Source organism: Hylobates moloch, unplaced genomic scaffold (assembly GCF_009828535.3).
Source record: "Hylobates moloch isolate HMO894 unplaced genomic scaffold, HMol_V3 SCAFFOLD_18, whole genome shotgun sequence".
Classification (NCBI taxonomy): Eukaryota; Metazoa; Chordata; class Mammalia; order Primates; family Hylobatidae; genus Hylobates; species Hylobates moloch.
The window spans coordinates 16,628,509-16,647,881 of record NW_026652293.1 but is presented as its reverse complement, the minus strand read 5'-3'; the positions used below and the strand labels follow the sequence as shown (position 1 = coordinate 16,647,881).

The 19,373-nt window shown below is 37.6% G+C and overlaps 2 protein-coding genes and 1 long non-coding RNA gene across 5 annotated transcripts in view; 2 read left to right on the top strand and 1 right to left on the bottom strand.

Annotated features, from left to right (window-relative positions):
- Nucleotides 1-3,745, bottom strand: part of ZBTB41 (zinc finger and BTB domain containing 41) — a 57,792-nt gene extending 54,047 nt beyond the window's left edge. Inside the window, exons 1-2 of one of the 3 annotated variants that reach the window (XM_032136867.2) lie at nucleotides 3,655-3,745; nucleotides 1,789-3,025 (exon numbers count right to left, since the gene is read on the bottom strand). In XM_032136867.2, coding sequence (XP_031992758.1) covers nucleotides 1,789-2,908 — 1,120 coding nt within the window. In that variant the 5' untranslated portion in view covers nucleotides 2,909-3,025; nucleotides 3,655-3,745. Of the gene's footprint in view, nucleotides 1-1,788; nucleotides 3,172-3,654 lie in introns of those variants that run through there. The other 2 variants (XR_009210779.1, XM_058430631.1) reach the window with 2 other exon arrangements.
- Nucleotides 3,746-3,948: 203 nt separating this feature from the next.
- LOC131381822 (uncharacterized) lies at nucleotides 3,949-18,702 on the top strand. Its single transcript, XR_009210780.1, has 2 exons — nucleotides 3,949-4,018; nucleotides 18,472-18,702. It is a non-coding gene; the product is annotated as an uncharacterized LOC131381822 (long non-coding RNA).
- LOC116457690 (renin receptor) lies at nucleotides 15,625-16,678 on the top strand. The gene is given in 5 exon segments (XM_032137037.3): nucleotides 15,625-15,985; nucleotides 15,988-16,157; nucleotides 16,159-16,298; nucleotides 16,300-16,325; nucleotides 16,328-16,678. Coding segments are annotated over 5 exon segments (1,026 nt in total). The 3' UTR covers nucleotides 16,657-16,678.
- Nucleotides 18,703-19,373: the final 671 nt, after the last annotated feature.

The following is a 19,373-nucleotide window of genomic DNA, read 5'->3' as shown; positions in this document are numbered from 1 at the left end:
AGGAAGGAAGGAAGGAAGGAAGGAAGGAAGGAAGGAAGGAAGGAAGGAAGGAAGGAGGGGAGCAAAATGTCCTCCTCTTAGTAAATCAGCACCTCAATCTTGAGCAGTGTTTTCCCAAATTGTGCAGAAAACTCTAGTTTCCTAGGATGCTCAAAGAAGTACCTCCAAAGTATCTTGTGGTAAAACGATTTAAGGAAATACTGGGTTAAGCAAAATCAACAGGTTTCTTTACTAGAGAATCGGGCAGTTAAAACAGATTGTGAATTATATAGTTCCCAATCTTACTTGAACACAGAAGCCTTCTCTTATATAGCATGTCACGGGAATAGTGTTCAGTGGGACAGTTTGAGATATTTGCGTTGCACCTACAATACCATTTGTGAACTCATCCCTATTCACTCATCTCCAAGTCAAATTAAGACAATTAAGGCAGAATACAGGAAGCATGCACTAAGAGTACAAAGTCTAAGAAGTCCATTGGAAAGATGCAATGTTCTCAGGTACTTCAACCCAAAAGCTGTTCTCACCTCTATACATGTCTTCACAGTATTTGTTTACAGTTCTACAACAGCATTTTATCCAGTCTAACTTTAACAACTTACTTGTACACATATGCTCTTGGAATTGTTACTGAAGAAGTTATTTTATTCATGTTTACACACAGCCTCAGTTAAAATATTAATAATTATTAAATTAGATTGTCCAAAGTATTCTGATTCAGAGAAAATTATTCCAAAAAACATTATAAAAAGCAAAAAAGTAGATACCACTGTTATGTCAGCGTATAATGCAACATCTTTTTACAGCAAATGATCACCAATTCCTTATAAAACCAATTTCCGCCTATATCAATAACATAAGTAAGTTAACACTGTAAGACATATGGGGATATATTAAACTGGGTAAGTAATTTTACCAGGTCAGATTGCACTAATTTTTTTTATCATTATATGTGGTAGAATATATTTCACAATTTCATAACTTCAATTTACCTGGAAGCTTAATTGTTGCAGTTGAAAAGTTCACATTAGAACAGTTCATCTAAGACGCTTCCAAGAATTATCTTACCTAGCAAATATTAGACAACTTGAAATTAAACATATACTGACATAAAGTGACAGACTACATTTCCTACAAATTCTTTTCTAATAGAAAAAAATGGATGTATTCATTATTATAACAACCAAAGCTTCTTGGCCTTTTGGCTAAGGTCACATGTATAATATAACCAGAGTGCTACTAACTAGGATACTTCCTAAAGTCTCTATCTACAGTATTAAATTACATTCATTTCAATTTTATCCTTCACCATAGTTTAATATAAAACATCCCCTTTCTATTAAATAGTGCTAGATACTGGAAAAGTGACAACATTTATAACTCATATATTACCATGCACGGGGAAAACAGTATACACATTATTAAATCTAATATAATCTACTTTTTTTAATGAGTTAAAAATAGTACTTATCACTGGAATTAAACCGGCATATAAATCAAAGCTCTACATGATAATTATTGACACTCTGGAGTCTTTCATAGCAAATACATGATCTAATGATGTGTCACTGGGACATGAAGAAAAGTAAAGGCTAATATAAATACTTAAATTAATTCCTGAATCACAACAAATTTAAAGTAACAGGATAAACACTATTGAAAACCAAGGTATTCTCCCTACTTAAGCCGTCTTTTTAGAAGTTACTTTCCAAGTTTAGTTTTTATTTATCACCTTTAAAATATCCATGAAAAGTGATTAGAGATAGAGAACAAGTTTTCTTTTCTTACCTATTCGGTCAAACGTTTTATCACATTTAGGGCACTGCAATATTTTTTTGTTGCTGTTCTGAATGACCACTGGAGTTAACCCCTCATGAATATTTCCTACAGAATCACCAGGCTCAGGTTCTTCTTCTGCATCATTATGATCCTTTTCACTTTGTTCTTCAATGTCAGAGTATTCATCTGACATCTCCTCCTCTAGCTCATCTTCTTCAGCATTATATTCACTTCCAGGGTCCTCAGAATCATTTCTATCTGACTTCTCCTTATCAAAATTTTCTTGATTCAAATTGTCTGACCCATCACCACTTTCCTGTTCATCATCGCTGGTGTCATCAAACTTAACAGGGCACTTCCGATTCCTTTTTGATCTTCTTGCGGAGAAACTTCTCTCCAGCATTTTTAACCCATATTTTTTCCCTAATAAAAGGGACCTATGGGTTTTAGCCAAATGATTCTCTAAAGACTTTTTATAACAAAAATGTCTACTACAGAATTTGCACTGATGATTATTTGATAGTCTTCCAGTTAATTCATTTAGTGTTTCTTCTGGTGATGACTTTTCAGTTAGCTCTGAATGAAAAGGGGCAACATTTTCGTTATTTAACAACTTCACTGCATCTATAATGTCCAAAAATTTTGCAGCCTCTAAAACAAGAGGTATTTCATATTTGTACACAAAAAATTCTGATGTATAAAGAAATTCAAGCAAATGCTGAAAAACTGAATGTGTTACGTGATCCAGTGTGACAACATCAGTGCTTGGATTTTTGCTCAAACACGCATGAAAATAACTACTGCCGACAGCAACGACTACTTTATGTGCACTAAATTCTTTTCCTTCCACTATGATAAGTAAATCACAAAAAGATGGTTGCTTCTGCCTATCATCATTTAAATATTTTAGCAAATTCTTATTATACTGCAAAGAACTTAAAAGCTTTCTCTGATCTGGAGAGGGAGGAAGTTCCTGATAACAGTGAAGAGCTTCAGGAGTTGGTCTTTCTGCAGAATGAGTATAGGTCACTTGGTCACACTCCACTGCAACATTTCCTTCTGAAGAATCTTTATGATAGCCTAGATGGATCTTCTCAAGATTTGAAGTAACCTTTCTCCTCTTCTTCATTGCAGTACAGCAATTTCAGAACAAGAAACTTCATAAGTGTCTTAAGTGATTTATAAAGGAAAACTAGATTGTCTTGGATAACAGCTTCTGAAGGGGCGTGCCCAAGGGTTTCATGGTCTGCAAAAGAGTGAGAACCACGTAAAATAACTCCATGGCAAAGCAATGCTAAATCAGCCAACGGCAATCATCAACGAATTCTTTCTAATTATAACTAAATGATAAAATCACAGCTTACACTCATTCGTGGCAAAGATTTTGGGGCGGAGAACAAGGAGGGCCGGGTTTAGAAAAGGCAGCCAACAAAAGAATAATTTTAAAGGAACCCAGGCACACCTTCCAGGCCTGATTCACGAACAGGGTGAAAATACCCGGGCAGAAATGGGAGAGATCTTCCAAGATCGTTGACGGTGCGGGTTGAGGAGGCTGAAGTCGTGGTTTAGGGGTGCTGGGATGGTGACAATAAGGCCGTGGCAGCCGCGAGATCCGAGTCTCTCCATTAACATGCTTTTCTCGGGCGGGCAAGGCACAGCTCTTCAGGAATAGAGAGCGTCCCTCGACCAAAGCCACCCAGTGAGAGACGGCCCCAGGAGGGGCGCAGAGCACAAGTGGGGTCAACCAGAGGAACGACTAAAGGAAGCAGAAGAGCTTTCCCAGGCCCTGGCGAGGCGGAGAATGCGCTTGTAGTCGGCGATCCCGCTACCCTTCCCACCCAGTTTCCCTGGGAAAACGCCCCACAGATCCATTACCGGGAACCCAAGGCTCCCCCGCTGGCTCCCAGCAGCTGAGCTCCACTCTGGGCGCGCTCGCTCCTGCGCCTACCCACTTCCGGGTTCAGCCCCCCACCTCACCACCCCCTCCCCTCCCTCCGCTCCTTCCCCTCCCAGAGCTCCGCCGCCTCCGCAACCACCGAACACGTCAACCGCTCGCGCAGCCTCCAAGCCCTCCAGAGAGACCGGCGCGCGGCCCTGCGCGAACGAGTGCGCATGTGCGCGCACCCCGCTTTACGCATGCTCTTTAAGTTCCCCATGCTCCCTCGGAGACCTTAGCTACACCCCGAATCCGTTACTCCGGGTTTTCGCAGTCGCTCGGTGGCCTACCCTGATCGAAACCGTGAGGCTTTGCTGAGGGAGGGCAATGGGAGAGGGGAGGATTGACGCAGAGTTTAGAAGTAGTTTGCCGAGGTGCAGTAGCACGAATGGATTTCATCCTCACTGGTGTATTTAATAGTTTGTAATCTACCAAACAGCAACTGCCAGAAGCCAGTTCCAGCTAACCTACTGGCGTGCACGAAAGAACTCAGCGATGCTGATCTCGTTTCGTTATTTTTCTGACTTAAACGGCTAAATCTAAACGCGATTACTAAGAAAAAAAAATTATACCTATCATTGTACACAGAAAAAAAATAGAAAAATGTATATATAAGCGTAAAGCTGGTAGGACAGGAAAGGAAGCCGAAACAAAAAGTAAAGAAAAATCCACAAGGAAAACTTTTGGAGCTAGTGCCTGAGATTTTGGATTTCTGAGTCCCAGGAGGTGCTGATATCATTGATCTGAGGACTCGTATTATGAAGAGCAAGGTCCTAGAGCGTGTGATTTTACAGGCATAAGGAATATAAGATGAAGGCTGAGACAAAATAGAATGGGTGGCCTAATTTTCTTCCCCCAACCCACTCGTCCCTCCCATACACATATAACCTGACATCTAGAAGGGCCGCACTCCATGGAAGAACTCCTGCAGAGGTGGACTCCCCACCGGCAAACAGGAGGAGGCTATGAAGAAACTTGTCTCCGATTTTCTTGGGAATTGAAAAAATAAATTTTTTAAGCCTTTCATGAAAATTCCTAGCAAAAACTCACACTCACATGGATTTGCACAAAGATTTATATCACCTGTGAGACTCATCCCACAAAAACTAGCCACACTGAAGAGAAAAATGTAAAACCAAGATAGAAAAAGGATGGTAGTCTACAGATACTGCAATTATCAGAAACAAGTATATTTAAAGAAATAAAGGAAAATGAAAAAATTATCAAAAATAACTAAGCAGATTAAAAGAATAATTTAGAAGTGAAAGCTATCATTATCTTAGTACTTAGAACATTGATGGATATGTGTTTTTATTAAAACAGAAGGGCTGATCCAAGATAGAAAAATATAAATCCAAAGAAATAGAAAAAAATTCTGATAAGAGCAAATAATGAAATAGTGAAATATACAAGAAAGAGAACCAATAGAACAAAAATTTGGGTGTTGGGATATGTAAAAGGTTTAGAAACTTTTGGAAAGATTTGATATTGCCAGTTTTACCCAACTCTTCAAAAAATTTAAAATGGGTGGCAGGGGCAGGTCACATCTCATTTTATGAGACAAGCATAATGATTATACCCAAAGTTGAAAATACGTTGCAGGAAATGAACATTATAGGTCAAACTCATAAAATTAGGTGCAAAAATCGTAGACCTACAAGTGATGTGTTTGTGGTGCGTGTCTGTGTGTGTGTGTGTCTGTGTGTGTGTGTGACAGAGAGAGAGAGATACAACTGAATTGGATTTAATAAAGGAATGAAAGATTTAGTTAGCATTTAAAAATAAACGTGTAATTCTTCATATTAACAGAATGAAAGATGTAAACCATTGATCATCTCAATAGATGCATAAAAATATTTGATAAATTTAACACATGATTTTTTAAAAATCTCAAACAAGGAATAGAAAATGGCTTAATATAAATAGAAGCTACTGAAAAATTTTTAAATAGAGCAAATATCACACTTAATGAAAGATTGAAAACATCCACAGAATTTGAGAATAAACCAAGTATGCCTTCTATCATTACTTGACTTTTTTTTTTCTTTTTTGAGACAGTCTTGCTCTGTCGCCCAGGCTGGAGTGCAGTGGCACTATCTTGGCTCACTGCAACCTCCGCCTCCCAGGTTTAAGCAATTCTCCTGCCTCAGCCTCCTGAGTAGTGTGACTACATGCACATGCCACCACACCGGGCTAATTTTTGTATTTTCAGTAGAGAGGGGTTTTCGTTATGTTGGCCAGGCTGGTCTTGAACTCCTGTGATCCACCCGCCTTGGCCTCCCAAAGAGCTGGGCTTATAGGTGTGAGCCATGGCGCCTGGCCTACTTGACATTTTAATAGAGGTCTTACCTAGGAGAAATAAGCATAAGTAAGAAATAGAATGTATAAGTTTTGGAAAGGAAGACTAAAATTATCATTATTTAAGTATGTTGGTGACATATTTAGATATTTAGAAAAAATGGTTTTAAATCCTATGGATTATTTTTGACTTTTTAATTTCAATATGTTTGGGGGAACAGGTGGTATTTGGTTACATGAATAAGTTCTTTAGTGGTGATTTCTGAGATTTTGGTGCACCCATCATCCAAGTAGTATACACTATACCCAATGTGTAGCCTTTTATCCCTCACCCCCCTCCCACCCTTTCCCTGAATCCCCAGAGTCCATTGTATCATTCTTATGCCTTTGCATCCTCATAGTTTAGCTCCCACTTATTAGTGAGAACATAACAATATTTGGTTTTCCATTCCCGAGTAACTTCACTTAGAATAATTGTCTCCAATCCATGTTGCTGCGAATGCCATTATTTCGTTCCTTTTTATAGCTGAGTAGTAATCCATAATATATATGTATACCACAATTTCTTTATCTACTCGTTGATTGATGGGCACTTGGGCTGGTTCCATATTTTTGCAATTGCGAATTGTGCTGCTACAAGCCTGAGTGTGCAAATATATTTTTCGTATAATGACTTCTTTTCCTCTAGGTAGATACCCAGGAGTGGGATTGCTGGATTAACTGGTAGTTCTTTAAGGAATCTCCTCCACTTTTCCATAGCGGTTGTACTAGTTTACATTCCCACCAGTAGTGTAAAAGTGTTCCCTTTTCACCATGTCCCCGCCAACATCTATTATTTTTTGATTTTTTGATTATGGCCATTCTTGCAGGATTAAGGTGGTATCACATTGTGCTTTTGATTTGTATTTCGCTGATCATTAGTGATGCTGAGCATTTTTTCATATGTTTGTTAACCATTTGTATATCTTCTTTTGAGGATTATCTATTGATGTCTGTAGCCCACTTTTTGATGGAATTTTTTTTTCCTACCAATTTGTTTGAGTTCCTTGTAGATTCTGGATATTAGTCCTTCATCAGATGTAGAGATTTCGAAGATTTTCTCCCACTCTGTGTGTTGTCTGTATACTCTGCTGATTGATTCTTTTGCTGTGCAGAAACTTTTAGTTTAATTAAGCCCCATCTATTTATCTTTGTTTTTGTTGCATTTGCTTTTGGGTTCTTGGTCATGAAGTCTTTGCCTAAGCCAATGTCTATAAGAGTTTTTCCAATGTTATCTTCTAGAATTTTTATGGTTTCATGTCTTAGATTTAAGTCTTTGATCCATCTTGAGTTAGTTTTTTTATAAGGTGAGAGATGAGGATCACCTCCTTGGTTAGGTGTATTCCTAAGAATTTTATTTTATTTTTTTGCAGCTATTGTAAAAGGGGTTGAGTTACTGATTTGATTCTCAGCTTGGACGCTGTTGGTGTATAACAAAGCTACTGATTTGTGTACATTAATTTTGTATCCTAAAACTTTGCTTAATTCATTTATCAATTCTAGGAGCTTTTTGGAGTAGTGTGTAGGGTTTTCTAGGTATCATATCATCAGCAAGCAGCAACAGTTTGACTTCTTCACTGATTTGGATGTCCTTTATTTATTTCTTGTCTAATTGCTCTGGCTCGGACTTGCAGTACTGTGTTGAATAGAAGTGGTGAGAGCGGGCATCATTATTTTGTTCCAGTTCTCAGGGGGAATGCTTTCAGCTTTTCCCCATTCAGTATAATGTTGGCTGTGAATTTGTCATAGATAGCTTTTATTATGTTAAGTTATGTCCCTTCTATGCCAATTTTGCTGAAGGTTTTAATCATAAAGGGATGCTGGATTTTGTAAAATGCATTTTCTGCGTCTATTAAGATGATCATGTGACTTTTGTTTTGAATTCTGTTTACATGGTGTATCACATTTATTGACTTGCGTATGTTAAACCATCCCTGCATCTCTGGTATGAAACCCATTGGATCATGGTGGATTATCTTTTCCATATGCTGTTGGATTTGGTTAACTAGTATTTTGTTGAGGATTTTTGCATCTGTTTTCATCAGGGATATTGATCTGTAGTGTTCTTTTTTGTTATATCCTTTCCTGGTTTTGGTATTAGGGTGATACTGGCTTCATAGAATTATTTAGGGAGGATTCCCTCTTTCTCTGTCTTGTGGAATAATGTCAGTAGGATTGGTACCAATTTCTCATTCAATGTCTGATAGAATTCAGCTGCAAATCCATCTGGTCCTGGAATTTTTTTTTTTTTTTGGAGGCAGTTTTTAAATTACCATTTCAATTTCACTGCTTGTTATTGGTCCCTTCAGAGTTTCTAATTCTTCCTGGTTTAAACTGGGAGGGTTGTACATTTCCAGGTATTTATCCATCTCCTCTAGGTTTTCTAGTTTATGCACATAAAAATGTACACAGTAGCCTTCAATGATCTTTTGTATTTCTGTGGTATCCGTTGTAATATCTCCCATTTCATTTCTAATTGTGCTTAATTTGATCTTCTCCTTTTTCTTGTTTAACCTCTTCACTAGTGGTCTATCAATTTTATTTATCTTTTCAAAGAATGAGGTTTTGTTTTATTTATCTTTCGTATTTTTTTTGTTTCAATATCGTTTAGTTCTGCTCTGATCTTTGTTACTTGTTTTCTTCTGCTGGGTTTAGGTTTGGTTTGTTCTTGTTTCTTTAGTTCCTTGAGGTGTGACCTTAGATTGTCTATTTGTGCTCTTTCAGACTTTATTGTGTAGGTATTTAAGGCTATGAACTTTCCTCTTAGCACTGCTTTTGCTGTATCCCAGAGGTTTTGATAGGTTGTGTCACTATTATTGTTCAGTTCAGAAAATTTTTAAATTTCCATCTTGATTTCATTGTTGACCCAATGATCATTCAGGAGCGAGTTATTTAATTTCCCTGGTTTTGAGGGTTTCTTTTGGAGTTGATTTCTAATTTTATTTCACTGTGATCTGAAAGAGTACTTTCATAATTTCAGTTTTCTTAAATTTATTGAGACTCATTTTGTGGCCTATCATATGGTCTATCTTGGACAATGTACCATGTGCTGATGATATATTCTGTAGTTGTTGGGTAGAATGTTCTGTAAATATCTTTTAAGTCCATTTGTTCTAAAGTATAGTTTAAATCCATTTTTTCTTTGTTTAATTTCTGTCTTGATAACCTGTCTAGTGCTTTCAATGGAGTATTGAAGTCTCCCAATATTACTGTGTTGCCATCTATCTCATTTCTTAGGTCTAGTAGTAATTGTTTTGTAAATGTAGAAGCTCCAGTATTAGGTGTATGTATATTTAGGACTGTAATATTTTCCTGTTGGACAAGGCCTTTTATCATTATATAATTTCCCTCTTTGTCTTTTTTAACTGCTGTTGCTTTAAAGTTTGTTTTGTCTGATATATGAATAGCTATTCCTCCTTGCTTTTGGCGTCCATTTGCATCGAATATCTTTTTCCAGCCCTTCCTTATATGTTGAATCTCTTGAAGACAGCAGACACTTGGTTGATGAATTCTTATCCATTCTGCCATTCTGTATCTTTCAAGTGGAGCATTTTGGCCATTTACATTCAACATTACTATTGAGATGTGAGGTACTATTCTATTCATTGTGCTATTTGTTGCCTGAATACCTTGCTTTTTTTTCTCATTGTGTTTTTATTTTATAGATACTGTGAGATTTATGCTTTAAGGAGGTTTTATTTTGGTGTATTTTGAGGATTTTTTCCAAGATTTAGAGCTCTTTTTAGCAGTTCTTGTAGTGCTTGGTAGTGGTGAATTCTCTCAGCATTTGTTTGCCTAAAAAAAGACTGTATGAATCTTCAGTTATGAATCTTAAAAAAGACTAAAAAAAGACTGTATGAATCTTCAGTTATGAATCTTAGTTTTGCTGGATACAAAATTCTTGGCTGATAATTATTTTGTTTAAGGGGGGTAAAGATAGGACCCCAATCCGTTCTAGCTTGTAGGGTTTCTGCTGAGAAATCTGCTCTTTTTCTGATAGGTTTTCCTTCATGGGTTACCTGATACTTTTGCCTCATGGCTCTTAAGATTCTTTCCTTCATCTAGACTTTAGATAACCTTATGACTATGTGCCTAGGTGATTATCTTTTTGCAATAAATTTCCCAGGTGTTCTTTGAGCTTCTTGTATTTGGATGTCTATGTCTCTAGCAAGACTGGGGAAATTTTTTTTTGATTAGTCCCTTAAATGTGTTTTCCAAACTTTTATATTTCTCTAGATTTCTCTTCTTCCTTAGGAACACCAGTTATTCCTAGGTTTGGTCATTTAACATAATCCCAAACTTCTTAGAAGGTATGTTCTTTTTTAAAATTATTTTTTTTCTTTGTCTTGGTTGGATTGAGTTAATTCAAAACCTTGTCTTAGAGCTCTGAATTTCTTTCTTCTACCTGTTCAATTCTATTGCTGAGATTTTCCAGTGTATTTTGCATTTCTCTAAGTATGTCCTTCATTTCCAGAAGTTGTGATTTTTTTTTATTTATACTATCTATTTCACTGAAGATTGTTCCCTTCATATCTTGTATCTGTTTTTATATTTCACTAAGTTGGACTTCACCTTTCTCTGGTACCCCCTTAATTACTTAATAATCAACTTTCTGAATTCTTTTTCTGGCAATTCAGAGTTTTCTTCTTGGTTTAGATCCATTGATGTTGAGCTAGTGTGATCTTTTTGTGTTGTTAAAGAACCTTGTTTTGCCATATTACCAGAATTGTTTTTCTGGTTACTTCTCTTTTGGGTAGACTATGTTAGAGAGAAGATCTGGGGCTCAAGGGCTGCTGTTCAGATTCCTCTATCCCATGGAGTGCTCCCTTATTGTGGTGCTTTTCCCCTTCCCCTCGGCATGTGGTTTCCTCAGAGCCAAACTGCAATGATTTTTATTTTTCTTCTGGATGTAGCCACCCAGTGGAGCTACCAGGCTCCAGAAGTGTCTGTGCAGAGTCCTGTGATGTGAACTGTCTTCAGGTTTCTCAGCTGTGGATACCAGCATCTGTTCTGGTGTAGGTAGCAGGGGAGTGAAGTGGACTCTGTGAGGGTAGTTGGTTGTATTTTTGTTAAATATGCTGGTTTTCTGTTGGTTGGCCTCTAGCCAGGAGGTGATGCTTTCAAGACCACATCACCTCCGGTTGTGTAGGAAGGATACAAACTTGCCCTAGGCTCAGGCATTAGACAAGCCATAGAGCTCCCAAAGAACTATGTGCATTGTCTTTGGCTACCAGCGCAGGTAGAGAAAGACCATCAGATGGGGGTAGGGTTAGGTGTGTCTGAGCTCAGACTCTCCTTGGTCAGGGTTTGCTGTGGCTGCGGTAGGGATGGGGGTGTGGTTCTCAGGCCAATGGAGTTACGTTCCCAGGGCAATTATGGCTGCTTCTGCTGCATGTAGGTCACCAAGAAAGTGAGGGAAAGCCGGCACTTACAGACCTCACCCAGCTCCCACACAGCCCAAAAGTCCAGTCTCACTTCCACCATGCCCTGCCAACAGCACCAAGTTTATTTCCAGACGGCATGTGAGCAGGGCTGAGAACTTACCCTAGGCTACTAGCCTCCCAACTGAGAAAGCAAGCAGGGCTTTCAGGTTTTATGCCTTCCCACATGCCTCAGCTTCTGTGCTGTGTCTGCACTCCCAATTTGCTCCTTCTCCCAGGTTCTGTCCAGAAACTTTGCATTCAATCAAAATTGTTCAGCTGGAAGTTTCCTTCTCTTGCCGTTTTTGTTTTGTTTTGTTTTTTTGAGATGCAGTCTCGCTCTGTCGCCCAGGCTGGCATGCAGTGGTGGCGATCTTGGCTCACTGCAACCTCCACCTCCCAGGCTCAAGCAGTTCTCCTGCCTCAGCCTCCTGAGTAGTTGGGACTACAGGCGAGTGCCACCATGCCTGGCTAATTTTTTGTATTTTCAGTAGGGACAGGGTTTCCCCATGTTGGCCAGGCTGGTCTTGAACTCCTTACCTCAGGTTATCTGCCTGCCTCAGCCTCCCAAAGTGCCGGGATTACAGGTGTGAGCCACAACACCTGGCCTCTCCTGTGGTCTTTTCCCAGTTCCCCTGGCAGCCCTTTCCAAAAACCCCTGTGAGACAAAGTCAGAAATGGCTTCCCCGGGGACCAAGAATGCTCATAGGGCTCTTCTTGCTGCGTCTTCTACTCCCGTATTTCGCTCAGCTCTCTAAATTTGTCTCAGCTCCAGGTAAGTTCAAATCCTTCTGTGATCTGGACCTTCAGGTTCCCCAGTGGGAGTATGTATTTGGAGGCAGATGATCCCCCTTTTACACATTCACACTTTGGGCATTCACAGTTTTTCCACTGTATCCCAGGGCAGCTATCTGCTTCTTTCAAAGGGTCTGTGAATTATCTCAGCTTTCCTGGTATGTTCCTATGGTAGTTCTTGGAGCAAAAGTTCACAGTGTGAGCCTCCACACACTGCTCTGTCCATCCAAGTGGGAGCTGGAAGTTAGTCCTGCCCCCTATTCACCATATTTTCCCTATGGAGAAATTATTAGTTAATGAAGTTGCAGGATGTAACATTGAAGTACAAAATAAAATAGTATTTACCAGTAACAACTGGGATGGTTCATTTTATTTGTCAACTTGGCTAGGCTGTGGTGCCCAATTATGTGGTCAAACACCCTGAGGATGTTGCTGTGGAGGGGTGTTTTATATGTGATTAACAGGCAAATAAGTAGACTTTGAGTAAAGAAAATTACCCTCCATAATGTGGTAGGCCTCATTCAATCAACTGAAGGCCTTAAGAGCAAGGACAGTTTTCATGAAGAAAAAGAAATTCTTTCCAAGAATTCAAGGTAGAAACCCTAACTGAGTTTTCAGCTTGCTGTCCTGCGGAATTCACTCTGAAGACTGGAACATCAACTCTTACCAGGATTTCCCATCTGCGGACCTGTCCCATGGATTTTAGACTGGCCAACCCCCGCAATCATGTGAGCCAATTCCTTCCAGTCAATCAAACAATCAGTCTACCTATCTAAGAGCCTATTGCTTCTGCTTCTCTGGAAAACCATGACTAATACACCAGCAATGAAAATTAAGAAAATAAAACTTGAAAACAATGTCATATGATTTCTTCACTCATGTAGTACCAACATCCATGTCTCTAAGATGCCAGAAGTTTTTGTCAGAGAAAGTAACAGGTGGGACAAGGGCCCATAGGAGAGAGTATAGTCTGCAGAAGGCCAAGAAAGAAAGGGGAGCTACACACTCTAGAATCTCTTTCGAGTGTCTTCCTTTTGCTGATCTCTCATGGCCTTAACATCTTTAACAAGCTGTTTCACAAGTTTATTTCTAAAGATGAAAATGTTTTTCTTCATTTATTCAATAGAATATATATTGCGTAAATACTTTGTACCAGAAATATAACATTTTAAATAAGCTTAATCATAAACAGATGTTTTTCAGTAGCATCACAAACGTAAAATACCTGGAAGTGAATCTAATGAATTATGTTCAACATTTATACACAATTCTCTATGACAGGGGCTGGAAAACTTTTTTATAAGAAGCAAATATGAAATATTTTAGTGTTTATCCCACTTTCTTCTGCATTCTAACAACACGTTAAAACTGTAAAAATTATTTTGTGAACCACACCAAATAAACCACAGGTTGGATTTGGCATACCAACAGCCATTGTTTCCTAACCACCACCCAGAGAAATTAAAGAAGACTTAATAATTGAAGAAATGTGCTTCCTTAGTCTGTGCCACTGTAACAAGACACCACAGATTGGGTAACTTACATACAATAGAAATTTATTTCTCACAGTTCTGAAGTCTGGGAAGTCCAAGATCAAGGGGCCAGCATTCAGTGTCTGGTGAGGGCTTTCTTGCTGTGTCCTCACATGGCAGAAGAGGTGAACACTGTGTGCTCATGTGGCAGAAGGCAGGAGGGCTAAGCTAGTTACCTCTGGTCCTTTTATTATAAGGTGGAGTTCTCATGAAAATCACTTTCCAAAATGCCTTGCCTCTTAATGCCACCACAAAGGGGATTAGGTTTCAGCTTATAAAATTTGGGGGTTATTTCAGACAATAGTATGCCATATTCATAGATTGGAAAAATCCATATTATGAATATGTTAATTGTTATCAAATTAATCTATAGAATTAAAGACATCAACAAATTGAAATTCGTCAATATTAAAATTTGTTTTTCAAAAGACAATGTTAAGAAAATAAAAAAGCAGGCCACACATTGGTAAAAGACATTTGACAAGCATATATCTGGCAAAGAACTTATATCTAAAATTTAAAAAGAACTCTTAACTAATCAATGAGACAAAACACATATATAAAATGAACAAAATATTTAAATAGATAATTCATGAAAGAAGATGAGCACAGGGAAAGATCTCTTTTATCTTTAATTTGCATTTTAAGGAAGATGCAAATTAAAACCACAATGAGATACCACTATACATCCATTAGAATAACTGAAAGTATAAAGTATAAAGACAAACAATATCAAGTGTTTATGAGGAAATAGATTTTTAGAGGCCATGTTGTGGTAGAGAGAAGAGAGCCAATGAGGAATAAAGCCAGCTTCTAGCAGAAATGACAGTTAAGAAAAGGGCCTCAGTTTTAGGTGATAACTGCCTGATAGTATGCCACTGATTCACAAGAAACAGGGGAAGATAAAACAAGGGGTGAGCAAAGATTTTGGTTGGAAGATTCAATAACTATAGAATTAGTGTAGGATATTGTAGGATGAGTTCAGTTTTAGAGTCAAGACCCTCTGTGTTCAAACCATACCTCATCACATTCTGTTAGTATTAGCTTTTATGCTCCTCAGACTGGAGTGAAAAATGGAGAGATGTGCTCAGTGTTTCAATTCTTTCTGAAAAATAATTTTACTAGCAGTAATAAACATTTTTTACACTGACAAAAAGCACATATATTTTGAAGTAGGATGAAACATTTGCCTGACAAATTTAAAAAATAAAGACATTTCTCACTGATTAGTAGTAGCTGTGGGATATGCCTTCATATTTCTTGCAGCCCATATTCAATTTCCTTTGTCATTAAGAGGACTTTAGTTAAAAAAAAGAATAAAGAGGCTGTATGAACCTGTTTTGAATCACTATAAAATTGGGGTTGGGTGGTAGTGGAATGACTTTGTGTATCTAACCACCTAGCCCTGATCCTGACATATGATCAGTGCCTGGAAGTACTATTTTCCTTGCCCTGCTCCTCCTCTCTTCCATTTATGACAAGAATAGGTGAAGCTTCAATTTTTATTTAACCATTTTTTAAAATTCCTCTTCCAATATTGGGCAACTATAGTTCTTTCCAACCAAAATCTTTGCTCACAGGAATATCTATAAAATATTTCTATATCAAATACATAGTGGAGGATATTCTTTAAGAAAATATTCAATATATACAGGTATAATTTTATTTTTTACTTTTTTAAAAAAATATTCCTTTAGGCAATGAAAGGACAAGACCCAGGAGTCAGGATGAGTCCTAATGCCATCACCCAGTCACACCGCAGTGCTTGCCCGTGTCCCGCTGGCCCGCTCCTTGTTGCCCTGCACTGCGCGGCTGCAGCGGCACCATGACTGTGTTTGTCGTGCTCCTGCCGTTGGTGGCGGGTGTTTGAGGGAACGAGTTTAGTTCCTGGTCTGTTATTTTCAGAAACGGAAATTGGTCTATACCAGGAGAGTGAATCCCGGACGTGGCTGCATTGTCCATGGCCTTCTCTGTGAAGGAAAACCTTTCTTGGCCAAGACTTGCAGTAGGTGACCTATTTCACCGTCCTCGGGCTACCGTCATGGTGATGGTGAAGGGAGTGGACAAACTGGCTCTACCACCAGGCAGTGTCATTTCATACCCTTTGGAGAATGCAGTTCCTTTTGGTCTTGACAGTGTTGCAAATTCCATTCCCTCTTTATTGTCTGAGGAAACTCCTGTTGTTTTGAGTTGGCTCGTAGTGAGGAAAGAGTGTATTTGGTAGAGAAGGCAAACTCAGTGTTTGAAGACCTTTCAGTCACCTTAGGACAGCTCCATAATTACTTGTTTCAGGAAAACTCCATTCTCAGTTCACTTCCCCTGAATTCTCTGAGTAGGAACAATGGAGTTGACCTGCTTCTTTCTTTCTGAACTCCAAGTGCTACATGGTATTTCAAGCTTGGTGTCTTGTCGTAAGCATCTAGCCAAGGATCATTCTCCTAATTTATATTCACTGGAGCTGGCAGGTTTGGATGAAATTGGGAAGCATTACGGGGAAGACTGAACAATTCAGAGTTGCTTCTAAAATCCTGTTGACGCTCTGCAAAAGTTTGCAGATAACATGTACAATCTTTATGGTGGGAATGCAGTGGTAGAGTTAGTCACTATTAAGTCATTTGACACCTCCCTTATGAGGAACACAAGGACTATCTTTGAGGCAAAATAAGTGAAGAACCCAGCAAGTCCCTATAACCTTGCATATAATTTTGAATATTCAGTGATTTTCAAGATGATACTTTGGATAATGATTGCCTTGGCCCTGGCTGTGATTATCACTTCTTACAATATTTGGAACATGGATCCTGGATATGATAGCATCATTTACAGGATTACAAACCGGAAGACTCGAATAGATTGAATATTCCTTGTGCCAGAATTAGAAAAGGGGTTCGGAAATTGGCTGTTTTGTTAAAATATATCATACATTGTGGTTTAAAGTAGATAGTATACTTTGAATTTATTAAAAACTCACATTTGTTCTCTATTTTGTGTGTGCCTGTGGTTTTTTTTTAGAGTGAATTATAGTATTCATGTGAATCAAACTGTACAGCGTAGATTCTGTAATATACTGAAATATATCATAGCCACTTAATAACATGATTTCCTTCCCTTTAATGAGTTTGGAAATACACACTGAAAGAAATTAAAACATTTAAAATAGCTTGTGTTATTTATTATGGAAAAATGCACTGAATTTATTAGAGAAACTTATGATGTTTAACTTCTTTACACAGCATAGGTGAAAATCATATTTGGGCTGTTGTATGTATACTATGAACAATTTGTAAATGTCTTCATTTGATGTAAGTATCTCTGAAACAAAATAAAAGGTTTTTAACTTTGAATAGCCCTAAAATATGGATGTGCTTATACAGTCACTTAGTTTTGGAACTTTTTCTGATTGACAAAGGATGGCTGTTTTTTAACCTTCTTCTTCAAGTTTGGTGACCCATACGCTCTAGTATGGATACTAAAAATATTACATTTATCTAAGAAGAAACTAGCCTTGTGGAGTATAGATGCTTTTAATTATACACACAAAAGTCATTGAGGCATGAATATAAAATATTTTTAGTTCAGTAACTTGTCCCCCTGTGTAAGTTACTATGGTTTGTGGTCCAACTTCATCCTATAGAATATTAAGTGGAAGTGGATGAGTTCTACTTTTTGGAGTGGACTCATGTCTATAAAGACTGACACGTTAATAATAATTCCGAAAAAATTTTTCTTTAAAGCTCTTGTACTTAGCCAATATTTAATGTCTGAAACTCAGAGGAACTTCCTGGGGACCCAAAAAAGTATAATGTATATCTAATAGAGTGAGATATATATTCATTCTGTATATTCAGGTCATAAAACACAATTACATTTAAAAGAATTTTAGACAAGCGACTTTGAATATATTACAGCTGCAATGCAGAAACACATTAAAGTTTTATAGATAAACATTTTTTCCACTGGAGGGTGCAATTTGTCAGTATATCAAAATATTCACAGTTCCTTTAATGAGTATACTTTATAAATAATATCAGAGAGCTGATTATTTCCAAGACACTAACATAGAATGCTGAGCAGATTTCATGAAACTTTAAATAAATGAAATTTCACCAATAGGAATCTGGGCTTTATTCCACAATATCCTTATGTGGAATATACTTACAATTAGGATCAAGTAAGCTGAACATAATTTTATTCTTTTATTACCTTTTTTGAATACCATATATGACTTTCTTGGCTATTAATACTGCAAAAATATGTACTAATAATTCATGCTGAAGATACAATCCTACTTACAATATCAAGTTTTATAGTTGTTTTCTTTAGCAGTCTATGCATTTATTTACAATCTTTATGAAATATGGATTTATTTTATTAGACTTTATACTCAGTAATAATGGGTAGTCTAAGATTAAATGTAAATTAAATAAGCATAAAACTAACATACATTTAACAAACTTCTTTCTTTTATTATATACATCATATAGTATGAAGGCTATTAGACAATATGTGCTTGAGATATAATACTAATGAAACAAATTATAATAAAAGCTAGTATTTATTAAGTACTGGCTACGTGTTAAGCACAGTTCTATATTTATTAACTTTGCATTTGTAATTTACTTACTCATCACAACAACCTCAACAAATAGGTATCATTTTCTCCATTTCACAGATGAACTGAATGTGCCAAGTTTCTTGTCCAAGTCCATACGATTAATACCAGAACTCCACCGAGATGGCCTGGCTCCAGGGCCCAGACTTAATCACTATTCAACAGCTATGTTAACCTTGTTGATGCCAACCACTGCTACTCAAATACAAACGTGTTGATTTTTATTTTAGACACTTGAAGACAGGCACTTTCTGTTATGAGTTAATGTTTCAAAGATATCCATCAAATATGTATTTGTGTTTTCTATTCAGCCTAAATTAATAGAACTTCTTTAATTATGACTTAGATAAATGAACTTGTGGCAGAGCATCTTAATTGCCTACCCCAGCAGCTCTTTCCATCCCTCTCAGTAACAGAAAACCAATATTTTGCTGGCACATTGCCACAGTATAAGGCTACATTTTCCAGCCTCCCTCTCAGATATTAATGGCCACATAAATGAATGGGCAATGAAATGTTAAGTGTAAGTGTTGTGTGGAACTTCCAGAGAGTCTCCTCAAAAGCTAAGATCTGTGATCTTGCTACACTTACTCTTAGTTACTCTTTTCCACTATCTGCAATGTGGGCATGAAGAACAGCTGGAGCTTAACAGCCATTTTGGATCTTGGAGCAGGATAACAGAATAACAGCCAGACAGGGAAGGAACTGCTGTCTCCTTTAAGCCCATATTTTGAGGCTTTCTCGCATACACAGCTGTATCTAATCCTACTAACAAGTTTGATAGGTTTTAAGAGTTCATTTTGTCTATCTTTTGAGCCTCGGTCTACCGCAGACCACAGCCTGTCTGTCTGTCTGTCTTTCTTTCTTTCTTTCTTTCTTTCTTTCTTTCTTTCTTTCTTTCTTTCTTTCTTTCTTTCTTTCTCTCTCTCTCTCTTTCTCTCTTTCTTTCTTTCTTTCTTTCT